At 43.9% G+C, this 27,796-nt stretch overlaps 1 protein-coding gene and 1 long non-coding RNA gene across 2 annotated transcripts; one reads left to right on the top strand and one right to left on the bottom strand.

The window, feature by feature from the left end:
* Window positions 1-596: 596 nt before the first annotated feature.
* MRPS18A (mitochondrial ribosomal protein S18A) lies at window positions 597-22,805 on the bottom strand. Its single transcript, XM_054196202.1, has 6 exons — window positions 22,659-22,805; window positions 22,406-22,437; window positions 18,749-18,853; window positions 11,664-11,787; window positions 10,804-10,870; window positions 597-1,345 (listed from the first exon to the last, which is right to left on the bottom strand). The coding sequence occupies exons 1-6, from the start codon at window positions 22,756-22,758 to the stop codon at window positions 1,201-1,203; spliced, it is 573 nt and encodes a 190-aa protein (XP_054052177.1). The 5' UTR covers window positions 22,759-22,805; the 3' UTR covers window positions 597-1,200.
* A 306-nt stretch (window positions 22,806-23,111) lies between these two features.
* LOC128907392 (uncharacterized) lies at window positions 23,112-27,499 on the top strand. Its single transcript, XR_008465576.1, has 3 exons — window positions 23,112-23,824; window positions 24,498-24,653; window positions 25,117-27,499. It is a non-coding gene; the product is annotated as an uncharacterized LOC128907392 (long non-coding RNA).
* The last annotated feature ends 297 nt before the right edge of the window (window positions 27,500-27,796 follow it).

Here is a 27,796-nt window from a genome sequence, read left to right as displayed (position 1 = left end):
AAGCTTCATAAAATGGAGAAGGTCAGCCAGAGATTTTATCTTGGTAGTTAACGAACTCTTGGCTTTGTCTCCCAAAGCAAAAAGATCTTGGCCAGCTCAAGGGGCTGAACGTAGGGCTTCCATTTCACAAAGTAAGGCTAAAAAGAACCATTATAATCTAATTTTATTTTCTGGGTAATGTGGGTATATCCTTACCTTTTGCTCCTGTCCATGCCAACAGGTATTAGCAGATGATTCTGATGAAAGCAGTACAAAGTTATGTGGCACAGTAGTACATAAAGAAGCTGTGTTGATTTGTAGCCCCCAGATAAATATCAAAGAAAAAAGAAATGGAGCCAAAGCAATAATGACTCTGATAAATTTAATGAGCCTTTCATACGAGGCCCAGAAGTAGCACTTCTCAAGTAGCAGTGGTCAGTAGGTGGAAGGTGCATACATGCACTGTACAGGGAGAGAAATGGTGCCGCCTTTTAGTTACAGGATGGGAAATTATGCACATCTCTCAGTCCCAAACTACCCCACCAAGCAGCCACATCACTGACACGGAAGACTTGTGGCAAATATATTTTCAAGGGGAAAAAAACCAGGCCAAGTCATCAAGGATGTCAACATTCTGTATTTGCTAGATCCAGGAGTGAAGCACAAGCCAGGAATCTTTAAGGGGACATGGAAGATGCACACATGCCTGTCTGCCACTGCCACAGGTGTTCTGCTGCAAATTATGGGTAGTACAGGTTATAAAAAAAATCATTTCAGTAGTCAATAACAATTTCTGTTACTGACAAGGAAACATAGTGCTGCAGGAGACTTTTCCTTCCATCAGTATCACAGCTACAAAGCCCAAAAAAGGCAAATCTGAGTTGAAACACACGTTAATAGGGAATCACCATTCATTGCTGGAAAAAGAAGGAAACATCCTTTTCCAAACCCAGTCGTGGACCATAATGAAACAAAGGCCTTCAGATCTTTTCTGGCTTTGAGGTAGAAGTCTTTGCCCCCTGCTTTCTCCAAATCATTCTGCACGTTGAAGTTTGCTTTGCTGAATCCCGTATTCTCCTAGAGGAGCAGCTCATTCACTGGAGACAATATAGAGTACTAATGACAGTTTTGGAATAAGAAAATTGGACATACCGACAAACTTGCGAAAAAAGCAGAACAGTGGAAAACAGCTGTGCTTACTGAGTGTGCCAGTTCTGGCCACTAATGGTTTAAATAGAGAGGCTTGTGTGTATATTTGACATTATCCTTCAGCAAAGGGTGTCCAACTGGCATGGGCTTTTTGCACCACTTAGGGCCCCTCTTCCAGATGGGCTTTGCAGATTTGATGGACCAGCGGGTCAGATACCTGTCAAAACAACACAAATGCATTTCAGTTTGAGAACTGTTCACTGAGAAAAGGTTCCGACTGGAGCAGAAGCATGCACCGTAGCCTTTGCCTTCCCATATGCCTCTTTATAAAAGGAACAATAGTGAGCAGAGCTCCCTCGATTCAGAAGGGATGATGGGAAAAGAATTTTTGTTTGGTTTTGGAACTTCTAAGCTGCACCTCTGTACTGAACCCACTGGCACCTGCTTGACTTCCAGTGTCCCGAAACAAATCAGGTGTAGTCTCCAGGCTGCTGGCAAATTGTCCACCTGTGGCTAAACTGGAGTGCCAAATCCCTTCATTGCAACTAAGTCCAAGACTGAATGCATCCAGTCCCTACGGGAGGTGTTACTTCAACAGTTGGCCTCAATAAGATAAACTAATTACAAAGGCTAAACTCTGTGAGAAATAAATAGGGTTCATTTTCTTTCGGTGGAAAATCGGTTACTTCTTCATGGGATGGGTTTCTGGCCTGGTCTTGTATTTTCATATGTCCAAATTTGCTTTAGTATTCTCTGTACAATACTATTGCAGCTTGCTGGTGCAGGAAGTCAAAACCTACAATGTAAGAGGTGCTAGAATGGAATTATCATCACAACTACAAATCTCTGTGAAGAGCAACGTCTGGCAAATATCCTCTGCTTTTTACCATTTGAAATTTTAGACTTGGCTTTGCAAACAGGCAGGGGATTTCAGATCCAGAATCAGTTACTGGAAATCTTACCCTGTGGCTGGGTGGCCTGGAGTTTTGTTAGGCTTTAAATCTTTTGCTACCAGTAGAGAAGGGAATAGAGGTCCTTAGAGAAAGAGGAGTCTTTTCAGACAATAAAGATTCAAAGTAAAACCCTAGCATAATCTGCACAAACAATGCTCCAACAAATTAGAATCTGGAACGGACTGATAAACTTTGTCCAGCGATGTTTGCATGCCTCTGTTGAGTAATCCCATGGTCTTAATGTAACCTCAATCAGTCATCCTCTCCCCAAACAGCTTTGTTACCTTTTATTTGCATCGTGCAAATTTGAGATATTAAGAACTTTGGACAGAGACCATGTAATGCATTTGTTTGAAGGCATTTGGCACATTCCTGAGAACTACAAAGAAAGCTTGCTATGCCAGGCAGCTACAGAGTATATAACAGCAGTCCATTTTCCTAGCACTTTTCTTTCTCAGCAATTCCGAACAGCATAAATTGAAAAATTAATCACATTTGGAGGTTCCTGCCACTGACATGAAGCCACTTTCAAAATGCTTTGCTTTCGCTTTGAGGAGTTTATGATAGTTAAAACATCTAGAAGCAACAGCAGGAGGGATTTAGGAGACGGTGTAGAGCACGATCCAGCCCCTTGTTCTCCTATGCGTGCGTTAAATTAGTCCCTTTTGACCTTTAATGTTATGCTAGTGCATTAGTGGAATCCCTTACATAACAACATCAGGACAGGAAGCAGGAGAGACTCTCCTGTCTCTAATTTCACAGGCAAAGAGAGTTCAGAGAGCCCAAGCACAGGTCCCCAGTTTGGAATCCGGCAAAGATCCATGGCAAGGCAGCTCCTTTGGGAGAAGCTGTAGGGGTATTTGACAGGCACATGGGGCGAGGTCCTTCTTTTCACATTCCCCTTGCTGGAGGGGGAGGTCTGTAAGCGCAAGTTTTGATATCGCAAGACTGCACTTACAGCGAAGGAGGGAAAAAATCCCAAATTGTTTTAATGCATTAGTGTGCCAAGGGCAGTTCTGGTCACGTGTCCACACGCTTACGGGAAAGTGCTCCCGTGATAATAAATGATCTCACTGGGAGAGAAGTGAATGTGTGAATGCGAGATACACATCAATGCTGTGTGCAGGTTTAGACAGACAGTGGCTTTTTAAGAAATCCCTCTGTTTCTGTGTGGGGGCTGGAAGTGCACACCCCAATTCTGCATAGGAAGGAGGATTTAGTAATGGCCTGATTTTAAAGCTTTTGTTATTTCTCTTTTGAGCAGGTCTAATCCAGCCCTCTGGTCCAGGCTTTTGGCTTCCTTTGGGGACTGCAGGCTGGGGCTTTTCATTGTTAGCTGAAACAGACATTTGGACGCTTTCCCTTCCTGGAGCACAGTTGCTTTTAGTGCTTTTAATACTTGCTTTGTCCCAAACTCAAACTTGTCCTATTTTGTTTGCTGCCTTTTTTTTTTTTTTTTTACCTTAATTCAGCAGTGGCAAAAGCCTGATGCCTGGGAGCAGTCAGACTACAAAGTTCCTTTTCCTCTTTGACTAACCCCAGTTCCTACCGTTTCATAGATATTCTTTTTCCCGAGAGTAAAAACAATCCACAAAACTCCCATGCGAGAGCTTCAAAGCCCAGTACACAGGACTTTTCTGCACGTACGGTAGCGTACCTGCTTTTCTAGCCAAATCACCCAACTTCCCGTTGTATCCAACCACGCGGTTTCTCTTGGGGAGTTTTTACAATAATCTACAAACACACACTGGCAGATGGTCTGAATTTTCTCAACCAGCTGAGGGTTGTCAGAACAGAGCCTCCATGTGGATGCCAAATGCAGCTGGTCCACAGTCTCCTAACCTGTTATCTCAGCATGCAGAGCTCTCACTCCCGACAGAAGGGGACAGAACTGCCAATCTCGGGGACTGGCACTCACCTCGGGGCTCTGCTTGTCCCCTTGAGTATGATAGGATCCTGGTCAACAACCAGAATCCCTAGACTCCAGCTGCACAAATGAGTAGTTTGGATAAAGTGTGATGGGAATCCTGGTAGGATTCCCCTGATGGGAAAAGGCAAGATATAAACAGGATGGAAACAACTGTGGTTAGTCACCTGCAGTCATTGAAATCGCCTAAAGTCTCTGTGGAATTCCGTTTCCATGGATTTTATTCAGTGAGCAGCAGGGCTCCAAAGCCTTCCCACTCAGAGGCTGCCGCTTAACACCTAGGAGTAGGCCCAGGGCTTCCACGTGCTGGGTAAGGGAAATGACCTACCCATGGGGCAACTGCAGTCCTGCTTGCAGCCCAAGCAAAGGCCATGTTGGTGCAGTTCAAGGCTGAACTTCTGAACCCTCACTGAACTTTTTCAATCTGGCTTTTGTTTGGATTAAGAGCAGAAGGCAGAGGGCTACAGACTGCAGGAAGCACTCGATCAAAGTGCTGGCAAGACTGCTTCCTCCCTGCCACATCCCTTCCCATGACACCTCTTGGCTTTGCTCACCTGCAGCCACTCTGGCTCTTTGCTTTTGAATTCACATGCTATGTGCAGCACAGTTTCCATTCAGATGAGAGAAACCACATGCTGCTGGAGTGAAATGCTGATAGCAGTGAAACCAGATTCTGCTCCCAGCAACAAAAGGTGTCCACAGAACCTGAGAACTCTGTTACTCATGAGAAGTTCACATGGAACCTGTCTCTTTCCTAACCTTTCAGTTCAGGTGATGGAGGAGGGATTCACTTGTATATTATCTGTGCCAAGTTCTGTTCTTCCAGTAGAAAGCTGAAAATGGAGTGGCAGCTGACTGCTCAAAATCACATACTCCACAATCTACAGCACCTCTTGCTCACAGAGCCCAGACTCTGGGAACCTGTGACATCCCTCAGTCCATTTGGAAAGGGAACAATTTCAGTGTTGTGCTTTAACCAATATTTTGGACCTGCCAAAAGAGAGTGCTATATTCACATTATGAAAGCGTCTAGATGCTGTCCTGAACTCAGTGACTGTTAGTCCACACTATCCATGCAACAGCCTCCATGCTGGAAAGAAAACTGCTGAGGTATTCAGGTTTCCATTCCTGAAAGCAAGGATGGAAGTCTGACCCACAGCTGTGCTTGACAGTTTCCCAAATGGTTCTGGTGTGTGGTGGCCTTACACACATGGCTTTGGAATATAAGAACAGTCTGTCACTCTGCATGGTGCTGGTGAAATCCCCAAGAACTTCCTTGGCCTCATGGGCTAGTGAAAATATTTTGTTTCTGCAGCACTTAACTGGAACATGCCAGGCTGGAGCACAAACGGATGCAGAAATAACAGCAGGAAGTTTTGAAAGGGAGAATTCAGGCTGAGGATGAGGGAACAAGCCTTGGCTGCAAGACAAATTTGCTTGTGGAATCATTCCTTGGAAACAGTGAAAGCCCCAGACTGGGCCAAACATGAGAAAATTAACTGTAGGGAGTAATTCTGCATTGACGAGGGTAAACTTCATTGTTTTTCCATGTCCAAGTTCTGCAGAAAAATTATATGGAAGAGATGGGGAGGACAGTAGACCCAAGAGTTTATGGATGACATGGGTACTCCAATGGCCATATTTCCGCAAAAGCACCCATAACTAGTAAAGCAGTTAAGTGATAACATTCCTGAGCTACTGCTGTCAGAAACAGATCAGGCAGAAAGCAAGAAGGCAAAGAACTAAAGTCCAAGAAATAAGAAGTATCATGGTAAATCTCACCGGGACAGTGTCCCAACTGCAGGTGGGAGGAGAGCGAGCTGTGGAGTGCTCCCCAGTTGAATTCTGACCACAAGGTGTTCTCACATGTCTCTTACAACACCCTTGGCCACAGTTTGGCTCAAACTGGCATTTTCACTTTCATGTTATACCTTCTTCTGCAGTCTCATACTGTGTTAGACAGCTGGATGACTAAGAACAAGACGGGATCTGCAGGCCACCACTTCCCAAAACATTCTGCTCTTCCTCTTGCATTCCGGTAGCAGAAACAGGATCAGTAGATGGGGTGGGGAAGGGGAGGCCAGCTGCCAAGTGACCCAGTGCGAAGCAGGAAATTTCTTACCTCTCTGCAGAGAAATCTGGGGCATGTAGGAGGGAACGTCCAAAGTTCATACAATGGAGACACAATAAAACCGCTTCAGAAAATAGAGCAGGGATTCTGCTTTTTGGAAAACATCATTGATTAAGCACCAGAAGAGCACCTTCTGGAGGGGCAGAGGAGTTCTGGATGATAAATCCACACTTCACATCACTAGATCAATGGCAAGGCAGCACCCCGATCCTTGTTAAAATAAGAGTTTGCTTATAGTTCCATATGGTGGCATGTTACATTTTGATCTCAGGTAGGTGATAGCTGGTGCATGCCAGACACTTTGTATTTGAAGCAGGCTCACTTTAAACAGGGTGACGGTGACACAGGCCGAACATTCTGGCCAAGATAGCCACAAGTGCAGACAAAGAAAAGCTGAGGAGCAGCTTTTTTGGTGCCCTCAAAACTATACATTAACACAGCTCTTCAGCCCTTTACGTACTTCCTTAGCACCTTTGCCCAGGAGCCATAGCTCCTCCTGTGCAGCTGGCCTGTACATCATCTCAGGGGCAAAGAACAGAGACAAAGCAGTTTTTCATCAGGCTGGTTTGTCCCTCTTCCAGCAGCAGATGAAGCTGCTCTCAAAAATATGAACACAACCTTGGAAGAAGCCTGGCCAAAGGGAGCATCAACCAGAACTTTGCAAGACTGCAGAGAAGTGAAAGGGATTGCTCATCCAAATAGAGTAATCTGCCAGACTTCTGCCAGGCAGCAGTTGCTGTTCTGAGTCTACAGAACATCCACAGAGCCTACAGGCAGTAAGTGAATGCTCAGGTCTGTATTACGGCAGAGGTGCTGGGCTCTGACTCCCACTTCAAGTTACACTCCCCACAATGAATCTCCTTCAATCTCAGGTGGCGTGAGCAGAATCAGTCCCTAAGGTTATCTTAGGCTTTCTTTTTAGTCCTGTCACTCTAGCAGCTGTACTCTAGTGTCTAGCTCTACCATCAGCAAAACACTTTTCAGCTCAGTGTAAGATTTTCTGTCATCAGATGGCAGGAATTCCCATAGAAGTACGTATGTGGGGTAACATCTGGAGCAGACAGTGACTTCTCAGAAGTCCCTCCTCTAAAAAAGTGAAAAATTTCTCAATTCAGAGTAAGAAGTTAGACAACAGACTGCTTACAGGGGCCAATGAGAGGATTTCAGGGCAGAAGGGGTGAGCACACAAAAGTACAGATAAGACTGAGAGAAATGCTGTCCTTCAGCAGGAGAAAGCTTATTGTCACTGTCTTAAGACAGACTATACGCCTCTATGGTGCTCTGTCTATTCTTTTCATCTTGCAACTTCCTATTTTAGAACAGTATAGCAGGAACTGTGTCTTCTGTATGCAAAGCTTTCTTTCATGTGCAATGCAGGCTCCTGAAGGCAAGAGAGTAAGTCCAGATGAGCACGGGGGAGACAGCAGGAATGGAGGACACATGACTGGGAATGGACTAAAACCTCAGTATACTGGATACTACTAGCCCACCTGGGGGAACTATCCATCAAGTCTGCAGCCCTGATGCAAGTTTCTCTCTGTTTGCTGGCTTGTTTCTGCATGACTACTTTCTTTTGACCAAGGAGGACCAGACTGCTGCAGAGCCAAGAAAGCGATGCCTCTTTCACCTTTGCAAGCATCAGTGCACAGCAATGGGCAAACTGCTGTGCCAGGATCCCTGGTTACTTCACAGATCAGGTTAAAGGTCCCTCAATAGCTCCAGCATCTACAACATGGGCACTTCGGTCTGCTTCTGAAGTGTGGCTGGTGAGGGTTACTTTGCAGGGGATGGGGTGCAGAAGAGCATATTTCAACACCGCGCTCAGAGGAGACCCACTGGTGGAGGATGGAAAAACCCATCACTGCAGGCAGAGTTGGAGAGCACAAGGGCTGGTTAAACTGATATTAGGGAATGTACATTACCTGTTTTCCTGTCTTAGAAGAGATTTAACAAGGGGCCCAAGCGTATTATGGGGCACCTCAGTTTCTCCGCACTGGCATTCCCAGGGCTACAGCAGCAGTGCAAAAAGGCACTGTTACCTCTCATTTAAGCAGAGAGGTGAAGACGGCTAGAGCAGCTGATACAGTGATCTCAAGAAGAGCTGAAGCTCAAGGATTCGGAAAAACACATCACTTAACTGTGCGATGTACTGCCTCCTATGATAGGCTCTCTGTAGATCCTGTTCATCCCTTCATAGACTGACACTTAAAGACCCAGCAGACACAAATGCAGTGAAAGGACAGGCTAAGTTAGGTGTGCAGCCCTGATATTACACCAGAGAGGATTAGAGGATGACCTGGTCATGTTCTTATGGCACTGAACAAAGCAGCTTGTTCCACTCAAGTCCCAGCCAAATTCTGCCCCTGTCCTCCCCTGCATTTGGCAGCACCACTGGTTGAGTGCTTCCCAAATTACTACGGACTTGCAGAAAGCTTTAGAAACAAGTATAGAGGCAAAGACAACGTAAGCTTGGACAAGCCATTTATGTGGGAAACTTGTGATAAGAACTCTGGCTTCATTCCCAAAGTAAGTACTGGTTGAATGTCTTCAGCATGTGGGTACCCTTCAGTTCTCCCTTCAGGCTAGAGGAAGGAGGCAATTTATATCTCTTGCCTTATGTGGGACTAGCTACTGTTCCAGAGAGCAATGCGGGAAGCGCACGTGGGGGTACACACAGTCAAAACTCTCACAGAACAGCAATGGCCAGGATTTTGCAAGGCCCCAACACACAGAGCTTTCTCCATCCGCAAGCTGAATAGACAAGATCATGAAGGACCAAGGGAGCACTCCTGAAGTACCCCTGCACTCTATGCTGGCTCGGGACTCACTCGTTTCGTTCCAGCCCCCCCACCACAACTTTCAATCCGATTTCTTGATCCCATTCTTTTGTCTCCACCCAGACCCCAATGCCTGCCTATTTCAATGCTGTTCCATCTCCTCAGCAACAGCTCTGCTCTCTTTTTCTAAACTCTGCTTCCACCCTGCTTGCTACGTTCCCTTGCTGGGAGGAGAAAAACAAGGGTGGTGTAGGGAGGGAGTAGCAATGCAACAGGAAGGGCTTGGATACTGATCTCCAATTTAAATCTCTTAATTTTAGAGGTGTAGCACACCTACTTGCATGTAGAATGTATCCGCAGGTATCCATTCTTTGTTCTCACTAAAAATCTAGGGAAGAATTTATAAGAGTCGAGGCATTAGATCTGGAGTCCTGGGGTGATTCCAGCAAGATACAGGATTTACCATTTCCTGTCTCAACCTGCTATGCAGGGTTGCTATGTGAATGCTAACTAGATAATGTGCTCCACCCCACAGCTGCTAGATAGACACAGCTACTAAAGAATCCCAAAGACTTGTAAGACATAGGAAGGAAGACATTTTCAGAGTGGAAGTACCTGATGGCTACAGGGCTGCATCAGATGTAGAGTGCTCTAATTTGATCCTCACTGATACCCAGTATGCAGCCTGCCAGTATCTAAGGGACATTTACAAGAGCTTGCCTCAAATCTCCACTGCAGAGTCAGACCTGAAATGCAGGAGTCTCTGGCCGCCCCCAGCCCTGCAGCCTAAGCTCTCCCAGCAACAGCCCCATGGCCTCTGGTAACCCCACAGCTTGCTAATGCGAGGTTCATAAACCGCTCTGACATCCCCATGGAAACAGAGTGTGAGGTCATAAACAGGGGATTAGCACCTCCGAGTGCCCAGCACAGTGCAGGAGGCGGCTGCAAGCTTTCCCTTCTCCCACCAAAGGCCAGGGGCCACTCAGGCCAGGGAGGGGGAAGAGACCCTGTTGCACAGGAAGGGCAGGCCAAAGGCAAATCGCTGGCTGGGGGAAATGGGGATGAGGCAGAGGGGAACAGACTTGTGATGTGCCCTTGCTGGCTGCTCAGCCCCCCACTCACTGCTGGTACCCCTCCTGGGCATCATCCTGCTGTTGTGGACCAGGCACCAAAAGGCTAAGAGAGAAGGGACTGCTCAGCCTGGAGAAAAGGTGGCTCGGGGGGGTCTTACCAATGTTTACAAGTACCTGAAGGGAGGCAGTAAAGAAGACAGAGCCAGGTTCTTCCCAGTGGTGCCCAGTGACAGGAGAAGAGGCAATGGGCACAAATTAAAACACAAGAAATTATGTCTGAATGTAAGAAAACACTGTCTCACTATGAAGCTAGTTCTCTGAAACAAGCTGCCCAGAGAAACTGTGTAAGGTCCATCCTTGGAGATGTTCAAAACCTGACTGGACATAGTCCTGGGTAACATGCTCTAGCAGGGGGCTTGGACTAGACAATCTCCAGAGGCCCCTTCGAACCTCAACTATTCTGTGATGCTACTCCATCGCTGTGGCATCCTCCTGTGACTGCCCTACTGAGTGTTAGTGATGAGGAGGCAAGTGCAGCTGAGGAAGGGAAGGCAGACTCTACTATGTGTGGCAGTTTTAATCCTGTGTGGATAAATGGTTTGAATGAGATCCGGTTTGTCCTTGAAAGACTGACAGGAGAGTATTGTGACAGACCTTCTTTCTCTGAAATGCTGAGTCCTCTTTATGAGGCATGCTTTACCCAGTTATAAGGAACTGTTGCCTGAGGCATGTTTTACCCAGTTATAAGGAACTGCTTTTTCTCTTCCAGTCTATTCCTGAAAAAGAGAGATGTGAAAAAGACAAGACTATTCACCTGTTGAGCTTGGGTTTCTTGGAAATATGCCCTTCAGGAAGTGGAGGCCTGTGGTTTGGCAACAAACCTGAAACAGAAAAAGAAAAGCATGATAATACTTTGCCCCTATAGCATACAAAAGTTACATTACACCTCGTAAGCCAGGCACCCCAGGTCCCTAGTGGGACAGCACAGCAAAACCTCAAGTACAGTAGAAAGGGTATTTTATCTTTAGTCATTGCTGAACCTGCACCCCAGCCTAAGCGAAGCTGAGAAGTTTTGCTGGATATAGAGAGGAAATACAGACCAAAGACACAGCCACTTGGTCTCATCGAAGAGGCTTTTTGAGAGGACATAGGACACTGTTGTCCAATCAGATTCCATCTCCAGGATGAAAATCTGACTATTAAAATTCTCAGTCCATTTAACTTGGATACAACTCAGGAACCAGGCACAAAGATCAGCACAATACTCTGACTGTGTTAACCTGGGTCCCACTCCCAGGGAAAGCAAAAAAGTCTTCACATGGCAGACAGATGTTATTAACAGGGTAGGTCAGCTTATGCTAAATCAAGTAATTTCAGAAGCTGATATTTAATCATTAGTTACTAGAGACTGAGCCATTTTGCAGATCTTTCTGCAATGGTAGACTCATCTACAGGGATAAACGTGTGCTGCCAAGGCAAGAGCCAAGACATATAGAAAGCAGAACAAGTAGTCTCTGGTCCATCATCCTGCCCCAGCACTTGGACCATAATGAGTTTGCTGGGTGACTGGACAATGACATCTGACTGAGGTATACTAATTGGGCAGGACACCCCTCTCAAGGGTTTCCATGGGTAGCCCACAGTAAGGCCTTGTTTCAGGAGGAGGCTAGATACCTGCACGGTGAGCCATCTGCACACAGACAACCATTTTCTTGTGTTCCTCCAAACAGAGGCCTGTAATCCTTCGTGGCAGCATCCCTCCATCAGAGCGGATAAACTGACTCAGCAGCAAGACGTCCTGAGGGAGCAAGAAAAGGGCAAAACCATCAGTGCTACAGCTACTTTAACTGCTGTGATTCCTAGGTGTTGTGCTGACCCTTGTGCTGTGTACAGAACTCAAAGTAAAACAAAACAATGATTCCTTCCTACGCATTTTGGCTGCAGCTTGACAACAAGTGGCTTTTGCTTGCTGTCACTCTGCCTGCCAGCTCAGCTCAGTAAGGTCATTCAGATGGTCTGAGTCTTCCCCTGACTTCAGTAGTGTAAACACATGATGTCAGCTGCAGTCCCTGCTACTTCACTGTCGCTTGCTCCAAGATTCTAGCTAAGATAATGTGTCCTAGGTACTTAGGCACAGTTACACAAGACCTGCAGATGGATACTGTTTACACAACTTGAAATGCCACCACAGCTGCTATCCTAAAGGTCACAGATATGTTAGATCACCTCTGGCCCCATCCTTGTTCCCTTCAGAGCAGGATTGTTCTCTGCTATCTACTCCTCAAACTTTTATCCAGTTTCCCATGGTGGAACTTCCCTCGTGTCTCTCTGGAGGGGTGGAGAGCAGGGAAATGGTCCAAAATCTTGCACGAAGCAGCTTATTGTAAGAAAAGAACATGTGCTGATGAGAAAGACCTAACAGGATAAATTGCTGCCTTCAGTCCTTCAACTGTGTGTGTATGAGGTTGGGCTGTTACAACCATGCTGGATTGAAGGAGCACTTGGAGCATGCCGAGGGTTCATCTGTGATTCAAGAATCATTTAGATTACACTGCTGTTGACCTTTACAATAAAGAGCTCTAGAAATGTAAAGCACTCAATAGAAACAAAATTAAAGGGATCTCTAGGATCAGATAGTATCACAGAGCTGGGATGAAAAATTTTTAAACACAGCAGCAACAGCTGTTGCACGAGTGTCCCATAAACTGTACACAGTACAACAGCCCAGTATGTGGATACGTGCTCTCCATTTCCACACACAGCACCACTGCAAATGTACCCCTCAGGCCAATGTAGACAGGTCCCCCTGACATGCCGACATGATGTAAGTTGGCCCAAAGGGCCTCTGGAGGCTCTGTGCTTGTTTTTTCCCCCTCATCTGTTGACTGTTGCTGATTGAGAGCTTACTTCTCCGCTGCTGTTGTAAACATGTTCAGAGTTGAAGTAGCTGGGCCATGCGGAGGGTGCATGCAGGCTGGAAGGGACCTGCCAGCGAGCGCCCCGACAGAACAAGAATTCAAACCAGGTACGTCAGCACTGAACACCCCCCTCTGTCTAGGGCAACAGGCAAGAACAAAGCGTACTTGTTGTTTTTCACATTGGGTGACCCTGACTCTGCCTGTTGTTCACAGATTCGCCGACCTGCTCTCACACCCCCATCTTTGCTCTTTTACAAAGAGCTCCCTGGAGCATTCCTAGCTTCATTTACTGCCCTTGCAAAAGCAAACAGTCACAAGTGGATATAAAATGAATATTGAGAAAACCTAGCTATCTAGGAATTATACATTCACCAGCTCAGCTCTAAAGGGGGCTGCTGGAATTTAGTATGGCTTTCTGGTAAAGACTGATTCTGACAGATGCTGTCATACAAGTGCTGCAGTCAAAATTAAGAGTTTTTCTGTTTGTTTTGGGATTTTGTGGTTTGTTTTTGTCCTTCCCCCTCCCCACCTTCAATCCCACCCTCACTAATATCATCATGACACACAATTTCCCTCTTCCCTTATCTGGCTTCCTTTCTACCTCCACTTGTCTACAATTAATGTGTTCAGACTGATTTTTTCAGATCCAGCTCCTTTGAAAACACAGCAAGTTAGGCAACTTCTCACTGATAGAAAATGAGTTATCAAACACCATACAGAGCGATGTTGTATCCAAAGAACAAGAAAAGTACAGCTGAGAAACCAGAAACAAGCTCCTGAGACACCATCTATGGTTAAAACAGAAGCAAAGTGTCCTCAGCCCAGCTAAATCATGGCCTTGCCAATAAGAACAGTAACCAGGGGACCAGTTGGTGCCAGCTGCGTTGGTGGAAACTGGATGGAGGCCAGGCAAGCAGTCCAAGGGCACTGACTTTCGTCCACTCCTGAAATGCTGTGGGTTGAACTGAGGAAACAAGAGCAAGACTCCATTCCTCTTTTTCCTCTTCTTTATCCAACCAGCACTCAAGTCACCAACAGCTCAATTTGCCATTTAGCACAAACATATAATTTCTCCAAGTGAAAAAGGGCTGTCCAGCTCCAAGTGTCTAGAAAGAGAAAAACTTTCTAGACATTTCTACTAGCCTGCGGCATTACTCTGTGGGGAAGAGGAAAAAGGAAGCTGATGGCAAGTTCAAGGCTGTTCCAGTCTTTGCAGCCGTGAAAGCCTAAGTAGGCCACAGGCTCTTGTGAAGGGTGTGTGTGGTCCAAGTGATTTCTCATATTACCACCACGCCTTATGGAGTCACAGGCTTGTTATCAAGTGTTTCCATGTAAAGGGGGGAGGTGGGAACCAAAGGGAGATAGTCTTTCTTTTTCTCCCTCGGGGAAAAAAAAAAAATCAGGAAAATCTGTTCTCTGTTATAATCTCTGACCAACAGTGTCACCAACTGACCAACACCCTTGTGTGGCAGTCATTTCTTAACTGAAATCATCTATGTCCGAGCCGCTGCAGCTCTAAATTACACTCAGGGCGTTTGGCTTAAAATGCTGCACACACAACAGAAGGTTTGTCCATTTCTGAAGATCCTCACAGTTAACAGGCCAGGTGCCTCTCCCAGATTACTTGCACAGATGCATCTTACCACAGGGAGAAAGCAGACAGGTACAGCCAACTTTATGGGGCAGCTGTGGAGGGAAGCGAACAAGTATGTGGAGTGGTCAATGAAAAAAAAAAAAAACAAAAACGTCTGGCAAGTTCTCATGGTGCCGTCATGTTCCATGAAATTCACATTTTGTGCTAGTGGACAGCCAAGCCTGTAACCACGGATTTGCTTTAATCACTGGACAGCTCCCACGAGGCTGGACCCAGATTCCCACCCCTGTAATCCGCAGCATTGGATGAAAACAACTTGGATTGAATTAATCTAGGGCTAATAGGCAAAGCTTGCAGTTTGGTTTCCCCTAATTGCTGCCAAAGCAAGATGACATATTTACTGCCTACTCAGACTAATGATGTTTGAAGTGGATAAGGGGGAAAACGAAAAACAAGTTTAGCCTTCACCTCTAAAAGGGCTGGATAAACTTGCTAAACGAAACACTATGTACAGCACGCTCTTGTGAATGGATGGCAACCAGAACGCAGAGGCACCTCTCCATTTTAATGTCTGCAGACACTTTGAAAAGTAGTATCCTTGACATGCGATTCATTAAAAAAACCTTAATTTACTGCAAGAAGAGTTCTGTCTGTGTAGCCGAATTACTACTGGGCTGTATCAGACAGGTCTGCCAGTCATTATTTCCAGTTATACAAGAGTCTAGTTCTTCTTTTCTCCCTTACTCCTGGGAGCTACACACCATTCTCCAGGCGTTTCGTAACAGGATTGCAGGTTTCAATCCAGTTGCATCCTGACAATGACCAAACTAATTTTTTTTATCTGCAATGGACGTGAAAAAAATCAACCGAGGTCTAAGTTTCAATGGACAGACAGACGCAGACCACAAACGGTGGGAATTTATACCTTAAGCTCTGTTATCCTGAGCCTCAGCAGAGACTAAGAACTGATCTGGCAAAGACAACTGCAGCCCTCCACACCACAGCTGAGGCAGGTTGGAATCATGACCTGCTAGTGCTCACAATGCCTGTTCAGTTGATTAATAACTTTGGAGACATTGGTCCCCCAGTTCTCTGACAGCCAAAGTAACTCATTATGCCACTACTTTAGACTCTGCTAGTTGCACATGACAAAAGGAAAGTCCTATGAGGTCATATTACTCAGCTCCCTCAGGGGCTAATTCAACACTTCCCTTTTCATAGTGCCTCATTCAGTCCAATTACAAGCATCCCAAGCAAAAAAGCTCACACTTTCCCTTCTGTGCAACTGACTGATCTCAGCTTATCAATCTCAAAGGAACCACTGTGATCCATCTATTCTGATCTCTTACCAAGCACAGATTATAGGTTATGCTGTATGAACTAGGCTGTATCTTTAACAAAAATAGCTGTTCTCAATTTACAGACTTTTAGGACAATTAACTACCAGTGAGTAAATTGTGCCACTGTTTAATTACTCACACGGTTAAATGCCTGCACTTTATTATTTAAGTATTTAAAGATTCTGCTACTCATCACTGCTGCAGCAAAGAAAAATAACAGAGAGCGCTTACGTGCAGAAAAGGGAGATTTTATTCACCTTAACATTTAAAAGCCTGAAAATTCATGACTGGTACAAAGCATTTAAATGCGTAAGGGATTTATTCAAGCAGAAGAGGTAGTCTACTCAAGCCCCACTACTCTCATCAGCCCCCCAAAGGAATGCTTCTAAACGCCAAGGTAAGAGGCTTCTACAATTCTGAAAAATACCAGTTCACACCGCCCTTTTTAGCTTTTTGTCCAGGTTCTCCTCTGCTCTACAGCAAGAGTACTGGACATATAATATTTGCCAGACGCATATGCATTCAAAACCTACACAACAGCCAGGATGGACATGTTCCTAGTTTGTCTCCTGGGACCACAATTTCTTAGGAACAATCTCAGCAATTATTCTCAAGACTCTGGCTGCAGGATCTCCCCTCACATTTGGTGTTCTCTTGCCTCCCTACTGAACAGTAGAAATCAGGATCTAAGAATCAAACTGAACTGAGTGTGGAAGAAAACTCGTAATCTTAGTTCACTCTACAGACACACCCGAGACTCCCGCTTTACATTGTCTGTGGGGACCAACAGCCGACTTCTAATCCTGGGACTCAGGCTTTACAGCATTACATTGCTTCTTTGGTTCTTGATAACACTGTTATCTCTATGTACTACAGAGTCTTCTACCACAGACAACAGTAGAAAGTGAGTCTACATATTAATTTCCAAGATTTAATCTGCTCCCATGGCTCATTTCATCCCTGAGCATCAGTTTATAGTTTCTCCGGAGCTGTTAATGTGTGACTCATGGAATGCTTTCTGGAAATCTGTAGAACTACCCAGTTTAATGATGCTGTTGACCCCTCTCATTTAGAACTCACATAAAACTCTATTAAACTAAGAAAGTATTTTCCAGTGTAAGTGATTGGTCTGTTCTGATCACAACACAATTCAGCAAACATGAAGAAGAAAATAGTTGCAAGAAATCACTGCATTCAAACGTGGGCAACACAAAACAAACATGGCCTTTTTTTGTAGTACTTTCCACAGCTTAATGGTATTTGCAATTTGTCCTAATTTATTATCGTCTGCAAATTCATTGCATTTTTAGCTTTCCCAGATTGTTGAGAAACCTGACCGGAGAAGAGTAAATACTTCCCTCCCCCAACTTATTTCACTGTTTAATACTGCATCCAGCCTGAGTCAGAATCACTGACAACACTCAGATCCTAGACAACTTAATTGCTGCAACACAGACTTTGAAACATACTAAACTGATATTTCATTTACATTTCACGTGTGTTGTTTCACCTGCCTGGAGTAATTGCAAGTATTTTGTCTAGCACTATTTATGTACTCATGTTCTTCACAATTCATGAGTCATAATTAGTCCTATCCAACAGGCTATTTGTTTTTACTCCCAGTTGATACCATTTTACTTGGCATTTGCAATGTTTGATTTACCAAGTGATAATCATCAGCATCATTCTTCCTCTCTCAGCTACTTAGTATTTCACTTACTATTTTCAAACCATTTGGTGATTCCTTAGGATTTTTTTCACACTTTAAAAAAATCCTGCAAGTGAAATAATATATTTGTTGGCTAACTCCCTTAAGACCTTGGGACTACATGCAATCCAGGCCCACTGGTCTGTACCTAATTCAACACTTAAGTTATTTCTGTACCTGTTTTTTTCCTGTTGTTTTGTATTTGCAAGATTGCCATTACTACCTAGATATTAAAACACAATTTTTATTTTCTGTGTGCGCTAGAACTGATGCAAGCAGCTTAGTCATTCTGCAGCCAATGTGGCTTTCAGTCCCCTTCTCCTCTCTTTAACGGACTTTCTTTCTCACAAAGATTTCTTTTTCTCCAGATGCATTTGTATCTCTCTCACCCTAATCCTATTGACATTAACTTATTCCGAGTTTTCTATTGCTTTATCTTAGTAACAGCATGTTCCTATCTGTTTTCCTTCTTTTCTGATTCCAGTACTGGGTTTTTATTTTGCAAGGCGGGCACTCAGTCCTTTTGTAAACTATGTTTAAATGACCTCTTGTAAAGTTACATTCTGCATCTTTTATCTCACACTTCTTATTCTAAAGTGTTCATGACTGTTGTACTTCTGTTTTAAAGCATTACAGGACTTCCCTCATATCTTCTACATTTTGTGTTAGTAAACCTCTCATTAGTTAATAAACTTCTCATTAGCATTTCCTGCAAAAAGCTTGAATCAAACCTATTTTTTCCTGTTACAAGGGATGTAAAGATGTATGTTTTCCTTCATACCCATCAAGAGTTTTAAGTTATATAAAAAGGTTATTACCTTAGTTGACAATGACACAATGAGTTAGAACAGGCCTGAATCAGGTGACTAAATGTTGCATTCCAGCTTGATTCTCCTGGAAGCGCGAGGCTGAAAGGCAGCTGGACACAAAAGCCTTCTCAGATCAGATGGCCTTGTGTATAATTCCAAACCTCCTATTTGAGACAAGCTTATCCTTTTTTTTCCCCAGGAACATCTTCAGCCAAGGCAAACAATTACTAGGTAGGAAGCTCTTGTTACACCCAAGAGAAGCAGAGATGGAGTTAACTATCTTTACTACACCCAGCAAAAGATGAGAGGGGCAGGTTGTGCAGTGTGTAGACCTGAGAGCAATATTCATCTAGCTATGAGGATGGGGAAACTCTCCTTTATTAAACTTACCACATAACTGTACTTATGCTTCAGGTTCCAGCGACAGATGGGACACTGGCCAGAGGGGTTTGGAGGAGTTGGTGTTTCAGCATCCTCTATAATTCTCCCTTCAATCTAGGAAACAATTGCAAGGATGTAGTTATCAGGCATAGTTCAGACCTCTACCTGCATCTGTGACTCGAGGAATACTTTTAATGAAGTCTACAACATGTTGACCTGTATTGCACGGATGTAAGGGGAACAGTATCTGCATTACTCAACTTGCTTATATATAGATATACCAAGCACTTTGGATATAAACAGACTATGGGGAAAAGAACAAATCCAAGGGGCATAGAGAAACATTTCGTAAATTCTTGTATATGTTTTACTAAACATAAATTAGTTCAGAGTGTAAAGTTCTCATAGTCACCTGAATTCCATTTACTGCAGCACTCCTTTGAACCACTATGCCTTAAAATTATAGCGGCCCTTTAGCCAAAAGCTTTAAAAAACATTTTTTCTGGGATAGGAAAATGTCACAGAACAGAAGATGCACATTGTGGACCAAAACGTGCAGGGGCTTTCTACATTATAAATCACCAACAGGGAAAATTCTGAGCAGAAGTTAAATTTAAGAAAGGACTGTTAGGAGATGTCTGTGGGCTTGTGGTTTTCTTTCTTTTTTCTTTTTTAATAACCCAATATTTTATATTTTATCCAGTTTAATTCCCAGAACAATTCCTTTAGGACATCATTTTAGAATCTTTTCTATCACTACTTTTACATCACTACAAAGTGGTAACATCTAACACTCAAGTTTTCTCAAAAGTAACCTGCAAAGAGATGTAGAAAGCGTGTGTGGGAAGAAGTTGAGAAATTTGTTTTCTAAATGGAGATATGTTAGGAATATGAAGTCTATCTACATGGGCGCTTGTCTTTTTTTGAGGATTTACGAGTAGAAGCAAAAGCTATCTCAAAGCAAAAGCTAACGGATAGAAAAGACAGCCTTTGTATTTTTCTCCAAAATATTTTGGAAGTTTCCTCTGGTCAAATTAAGATTAAAACCAGATTTTGAACACCAACTGACAGCCTCAAATAGCTCAAGCACCAGAAAGTTTAAAAAAACAAAAAAAGCTGTGTGAAACGCAGTGTTAATTTAAGAAAAAAGCTGACTGATTTGATTTAGACTGAACTGTCAGGTTCTGTGCCTGAAAACCAGGGAAGAGAAAAGCATGTCATTTTCTGTAAGCATGCAGGGGACACTGGCATCCAGATGAACTGTCAGAACTATTTGATACCACGGATATGTTGTCTAGTGATGGCAAAATGGAAACAGACAAGTTATTTTTAGTTCAAGCATCTTGGTACCTCAAAGAGAGAGTATTTTCAAGTAAGATTTCTCCCCCCAAAAGTAGAACAGACAGTTTTACAAAACAAAGAAAGTAACTATGAATATAAAATAGAGGCATCTAATTTTCTATTCCTTGGTAAAGTTATTTTCTGGGAAGCCGGTGTATCTGGTCTTGATTCTTGCCGGTCTGGCTTCAAACTGTACTTAGACTGTAATTCCATCTTGGAAATGAACAAAGATTCAGAATGCAATGTCAGTATCAATTTTTCTTGAGATAAATTTCAGTATACAGTTTTTGGCAATTATTCCCCAACTACTGAGGACTTTCATATTATTAACCCACTCAGTTATTATTCTTCTGTTAGAGAACTACAAGGGAATACAGGGGCTCTACTTTCCCAGTACGCAGATGAAATCCAGATTTCTTTGGGATTCATTCATCTGGTTCACGTCAAACACTTCCTTCAATACTGAGAAAAGCAAGGGCACGTAGAAAGATGAGCATAGAAAGATGGATTCAGAAAAGACTGATGTAGAGTTGGTGGGTTAAATGGAGCGACCGTGGATATGCAGAGAAATGCATCAGCCCTTCAGTTGGTCAATTTACACCATTTTTCACAAGATCTTCCTCATCTAGGGGCACTGATGGATTCTAGATTGATGCTAGGATATTATACAGTAGAAATATCCAAATCTCTCTTATGCTTCTACAAAGAGCCAGGAAGAATTATTTTTCTAACAGGCTCTGCTACTGCAACGCATACCTTTTTTACTTCAAGCCTCAGTTAACATATCGGGACTTTGTGATTATAATTTACATCCCCTTTGAAACTAAGTGCAAAGTACAGCAACCCACTGTGTGTGTCCTGCTGGCATGAACACTTCCTCCTTGTTTTGGTTAAAACAACTTCAGGGCATGCTTGCAAGCTCTTGAGGTCTCTGGGCAAAGATTAGTAGTGTGGCACTTGAAGAGAAGCAAAAGAAACTTTCCATCACACTTACTGTCACAGCTTAAACTTATTTTTGTTGACAGTCTTAAGACATCTTGCTAATTGCCATATTTTATTTGATATAACACATCTAAAATATAAGTAACCTGCTCCATTCAGCTTACAAACATGACTATGTCCACTAATACAACAAGAAGGAAACTCAGACTTTCGAAGGCGTGAACCACCAGGTTTTGTCTGTTTCATGAGCAAGCAAAAAAAGTCTGTCCTCTCCTTATTTATGTCTATAGATTAGCATTTAGTGCACTGTCTTCTAACTATTCCAAAATAATTCCTGCTCCACTCTCCTCATCGTATTTACACATTTCAAAATATACATTTTACCTGTCTCCAGACAAGGCATAGATTGATCCTGGCATATGTAATGTGTGCAGAATAATGCAATCTCTTCACCCCCTTCCCCAGCTAGTAATTTCAGTGCTGCTTCTAAAAAAATGACAATTCTCTTCACAAAGTGCAACAGATCCGATAGTGTTAATTAAGTAAAATTCTAATTCTACTGCTTTAGTCTTTTCCTTCCTGTTCTAAACTGTAGTTGCGAAAATGCTCTTCGTTATCAGTTACTTCAGAACTTCTGTTCTATTTTCAGCAGCAGTTTCCCTTTAGTACTTAAGGTCTTCCTTTGATGATACCCCTTTCTGAAAGGGGCACTGAAAAACTGAAATTTTTTTTTCCACCAAATATGTTACAAGATGCAAGCTTTGTACCACCTGCAGTCACTATGCCACGCACAGTGATTAACAAACACAACACAGATCAATGGCAAGCGACATGTGTGGCACACAGCCGGCACAGAGCCATCCTGCAATGCCACATCATGTTTCTGGCCCAGGGTGAAGTGACAAAGCCACCAGGCAAACCCCCTTCATGCCAGCCCGTGCTGGAGACGATGCCAAGTGTCCGTACTTTAAGAAACCCATGTGAAGAACTGCCTCTTGCACTTTGGCCCCAAATGCCTCTGGTCAGGGCTTCCAATTTTACCAGGGGTGCAGTGAGGGGTTTGGCGCTCATGGGTGGCCCTGACCACTATTGGTGGTGGCTCTGACCAGAGCCACCCATCACCAGGAACGGGGTGACAATCCTGACCTTCAGTAGCCAAATCCTCCATTGCCTTACCCACACTCACAACGCATTCCTGCCTTGGCTTTTATACCCTGGGAGGTCTTTCAGGTGGAAAAGCGACCTTTTTGCCCCTTTTTTGTTTTTCTTTGGGTGGGGGGACAGGGACGACGACGACAGAGACGGACACACACAACAGGAGACTGAAAGAGGGAGAAGTGACATCAAGGGCAGCTACTGAGGCAATGGGGTGCAGGGACTTACTGTGGTCGTGTTGCCTTCGGTCACCTCCACGACTGCAAAAATAAAAAAATAAAGAGACAGGAGGACAAAATGAGGCTCACTCAGCCTAGAAGAAACAGTATTTTTTTTGGGGGGGGAGAAGGTGAAACACAGCAACCCTCTGTCCCGACTGCGGTGAAGCAACGGGGCGCGGAGCAGCCCGGGGGCCGGGGCGGTGCTGGGCACCGCCCCGACCCCCGGGCTGCTCCGCGCCGGGGGCCACCCCCGGACTCACCCTCCCGGAGGGCTCGGGTCGGCGGCGAGGCCCAACCGTTTCCGAAAAGCCCAGTGAACAACCGCCTCAACCCGCCGCGCAGCAGGCTGGGCGCCGCCATCTTGCCGTCGCCGGCGCTGCCGTCACTCCCGCTTCCGCCGGCGGGAAGGGCGGGCTCTCCCGCCGCCATTTTGATGCGCGCGTCTCCCCCCGCCCCTGTTACCTGAGGGGAAGGAGGAGGCAGGAAGTTGTTATTGCTCTGCCCAGCATCTTCCCCCTGGGGTGGTTTTCTTTATTTTTTTTGCATGTTCGTCTGTTTGTTCTAAGTTTTTTTTTTGTTGTTGGTGGTTTTGGATTTGTTTTGGGGATTTTTTCGAGCTTGTATCAGTTTGGGGCGGAGGGAGGTAGTGCAAGGTTTGTGTTATAGAGGCCTGAGCTACACTCCTGCCGCAGCACCTGAGTCTCTCCTGGCTCTCCAGTGAGAGGAAGAGCAAGCTTAAACCATGTTGTGGAGGGGCTCCTCTGTTTGCATGGGCTCCGGGGAGACTCCTGCATGAGGGGGTGTTTCAGGCCAGCTGTGGGGTGCAGGGAAGGGGCCTCACGTGTATCTGCTAGAGATGCTGAGGTTTGTGCATGTTCCTGCACTGGCTCGTGTAATTCAGCAGGTGAAGATTTCAAGCAGCATGTTGCTAGGCTGTAAACTTAACTCTTGTAACCAGTTGGTCCGGTTTAGATGGTTCCCATTTTTGTTTTAATATCACTGGCCTTTGGCAGGTCTCGGGCAGCTTGTAGGCTGCTGAGAGACATTTTTCCATCATCTTTCTTAGCATGCCGCATCTCTTAGGTTCTTCCACCTGTCTTTGGTGGAAGGTAGCCTGGAGGTGCCAGTTGAGGGGGCACGTCACGTAGCTGGGACTTTATATACCAGCAAACTCTTTGTTTTAGATGGTAATGCTGTATTTTCCTGAAGAGCGTACTTGAGGTTGAGTTGAACTGTACTCGACAGCAAAGGTCATTGATTGGATTTCCCCACATGTTTGTTTGCTTTCTCTTTGTCATTTCAATGCAAAAAAAATAATCCAGGAAGCAAAACTAATGGAGTGAGATAGAATCCCTTAGGAGTCATGTGTATTGATGGACTTTCGTGCTGTTCTATTTCATCAGGATCAATAGTGTTCATGCAAGAGGTTCGTTATATTTTTCTGAGTTTCCAGCTAAAATGTGATATAAAATATAAATTGTGACATAAATGTAAAATACAATGTGGAATAAAATGTCTTTCACCTCTTTGCTTGTGCTTGTTACACTTGCTTCTTGTTACAGTACAGTTTGAAAATGTATACCCTTCTGGGACAGTGGGACTAGGCTTTTTACTTGTTCGTGTGGTCCTGGATAAAACTGGACAGGTTCTTCAGGTGGTATCATCATCCCATTAGCCTGTAGAACGGGCAGCCAGACCAGAAAATTAATGCAAACCTCTTTCTGTGGCAGATCTAAACACTCAACTCTGGGACTTTCCGAAGAAGTGGGAATGAAGGCAGGGCTTCTGTCCAGACTCCTGTGCTCTATGCCAAGCAATGAAAGCAGGGCCATCCCAGTTATTTAGAGAACAAATTGAGTAAGAATGCTTGCCGGAAGAGACCTCTTCCTCTCTTGCCGCATTATGCTATATAATGATTTCTAGAAACAGGGTGATCTTTAGCTTGTCCAAAAGCTTAAACGTAACAGCCAAACAAAATATTTACTACCATCCAGTCTAGGGATAACTTCCTTATGAGGAGAAGGAACATTGCTAGGCACAGTGGTGTAGTGATGTCACGTTTTTATGAGTTGTTTTTTTCCCTTTTTTTCTTTATATAGTTTTATCCTAGTGGAAGGAGTTTGGCTGCAACAACCTGATGGGAGAATTTATTCAATGGCTTAAATTAAATGCAATTTCTTCTGCTGGCTTCCTTGCCTCTTGTGATGGGAAAAACTAAAGGGGTGACTGTCTTCGTGGGACAGAAGCCAAAGTTGGTAAGAACAGTGCTAGCTCACTATGGTAGAGATATGTAGACAGAGGGTTAGGGGCTGTTCAAGAGTTTCTCCATGTTGTAGGACTTTTGATGGAAGATACTTAAGCAGCACTATGGCTTTTGTTTGGACAGAAAGAGGCCAGCAACATGGTGATAGTTCAGATACAGTTAGTACTCTGCTTACTCACCTCACCTTCAAACAAATGCTGTCACTAAAAGAATTTAAGTGGCACATAATTTAATGCGGAGGAAAAAAATAGTTACTATCCTAAAAATCTGCAGTCTCTGGGTTGAACGAATTGTCTCTTCTCCCGAGATGTTTTCTTTGTCTTCTATTTTCTACAACTGTGAGCAATGCAGACCATCGAGTCCCAGGGAGACAAACAAAGCATGTGCCAATTTGAGTTGAAGCCCATCATCTCTTTCCAAGTTTGGAAATTTGACATATTTCTGATTTCTTGCAGATAATTTTTGAATGTGTTTATTTCATCAAGCCCTTGTATTCCGGGGAAACGAAAAATAACTCCGAATACAATGTCCATGTACACAAGAGAGGAAAAAGAAAGTGATTTTCTTCCTGTGAGTTGGTTCAGCCATGGTCTGTGATTTGTCAGCACTGCGGAGGGTCGTCCAGTTTAGACAGAACTGGATGTTTCCAAGGAACGGAACGGAATGTCACCGGCCATTGAAGAATGGCTCGCTTTCCTCTTGAATTAAAATTAAACCTGCGCTCTCAAGTATGGGTCTGGTCAGGAGCAAGGGAGTGTCGTATTTTAGATGAGAGACTTATGTCCTAATTGCTTACGGCCTCTAGAGATTTTATGGGACTGTTCTCAAAGAAATGGTATTCCCTTGTTTGAGCTTATTTGGGATTAGACGTTGTAGATGTTCTGTAAGGCTCCATTTTTCTTTTCATACTAATTTGTGTTCTGTGTTCTTGTCTGAAAAATGGAATATGTTTTGCTATTTTTCTTATTTCCTATAACGCATTACTGTTTTTCTGCTTCCAACTACAAAGAAACTTTTCTGGTCCTTTGGGCCTTTTCTGGTCCATTGGATGCTAATGGATGACATGTATATCTGCTCCAGAGCCTTACCCGTGCAAATAGCTTGTGAAGGCTGAGGCTGTTCCAACCAAACATGATTAAAAGTCATAGAAATCGAGATGGAAAAAGCTATTAGGTCACGTAGTTCCCACACGCGCCCCCCGGACCAGTACAGGTTTGTTTCCAATGGTACATTTTTGGTGCTTTCCAGAAGGGGTCAGTGCAGGTCAGTGTTCACTTTGCATCCAACAGCCTGCCTCCCTTCCCCCTTCTTGAAAAATTAGGAAACCTTCTGAATCCAGTGATGAGTAGGTTGCAAATAGCTCGTAATTTGATGTTGGATGATCAAAAGCAGAAGAAATGTGTTCAAGTCCGACAACTGATCACGCAAGATTTTAAATGAGGAAATTTAGTGAGCTCTTAAAAGTGACTTGTTGGCTATGTACGTATATTAAATGCTACGGATCCTGAGAACTGTCCTGCGGATGCTCGGTTGTAATGAGAAAGACACAGATCCACAGGTTTACCTTGTTGGGTAGTCCATAATTAGAAAGCATGTATTACAGTAATATTTTATAGTTACATAAAAAAAAAGTCTGGATAATTCAAATTAAATTTCTGACTGTAGAAAACAAAAGTGACAAAAACCCTCTTAAGTCTGAATAAGGGAAGAGAATAACAACTATGTTGCACCAAAAATGCAGTTCATCCTACTTAACCACTGCGAGACAGAAACCTTTCGGAAGGTTGCCCAGGGTCAGGAGACTGTGAGGGCGCAGAGGTTCCTGCAGGTTCCTGTCGCGTGTGTGAACCGGGTGTCCTGGGCGAGGTTGGCCATATGCTTGTCAGCCGGAAACCCCAAATGCCTGTGTCAGTGAAGAAGTGACAATCAGCTTCTGAAACAGAATTTAGAGGGTGGAGAAGAATGATACCGGGACAGAAATTAATAACTCAAAATGCGGAGGGGGATGAAAAGGTGGCTGGAGGTGGTAAGAAGGAAATGCTGCAAAGAGAGCAGGGAGAGATGGCACTCTGGCAGGAGAATGAGCGACTCACTTGAAAATAACTTGTTTATATTTTTAAGGTTTTCTTATTTTCCCAGTGGATACGGTTATTTTTCGAAGTAAAATAACCAAGTAATAATTTCATTACGTTTCCTTCCAAGATTTCAAGCTAAGTGTAAACAAGAAAAATCCAGTGGGAAAATTAATCCAACTTCCTTTTTCAAGAGCACTTCAGTTCTGTTTCTCCCCCCGCCCCTCTCCTCATATATTTTCAGTGCTACTGTTCTTATACCTTGTATCTGTGGCATTGTTGGCACCAGCTGAAATACCTCAGTGATTACATTTGTTAAAGGGAGAAACCTTTGGGATCACTGAAAATCACTTCTGATACGGTAATGATAAATTCTGAGATTTTCGGAACTTATTAATGACTTTTGACATTTTGGGAATGTTCCATATGGGCAAGTCAAAATGACGGAAAACAACTGAACCACTTGCACTGAGATTTGATCTCTGGCAATTAGTATTTGGGCTGCATGGGAGAATCATAAGGAACAAAAACTCTGTAACAACACCATGGCAATCAGACCGGCAAACTTCCAAAGCTTTAATTCTTCCAGATGTTAAGTGTCTTTTTATTTTTTTTCCCAACACAGGTGAAAGAGGGACTTCAGAAAAACAAACAGTGAAAACCACTGAATTTGTGAGAGGTGGTTGGCATAAAGAGACCACCACATTGTTGAGTGTTCAGATACCAATGTGCTGAAACACAAGCCATGTTAATTTGCACTAACCGAAGTCAGAGGGTTTATCTGGGCCATAAAAATAAAATATGTTTTATACATTTAAAAACATGTTTGTATGTCTTAATAATAAACATGTTGTGTCTTCAGACGTTTCCAGGCTGGGTTGTAACGAATGCCGAGTTTGCCTTCAACAACAGACTTGCTTGTAAAAGACGAGGATGAGCAGGAGGAGACCTGGAGTCCTCTGGTTCATTCACATGAGGAGAGCCCTGGGGTGGTCTTTCACTGCGGAGTCACGAAAGCCTGAAGCCAGCTGTCTGCATCAGCGTTTTGTGCTGTTGGCGGCAG

Source organism: Rissa tridactyla, chromosome 3, assembly GCF_028500815.1.
Source record: "Rissa tridactyla isolate bRisTri1 chromosome 3, bRisTri1.patW.cur.20221130, whole genome shotgun sequence".
NCBI classification, from domain to species: domain Eukaryota; kingdom Metazoa; phylum Chordata; class Aves; order Charadriiformes; family Laridae; genus Rissa; species Rissa tridactyla.
This window is presented reverse-complemented; position numbering and strand designations above follow the sequence as displayed.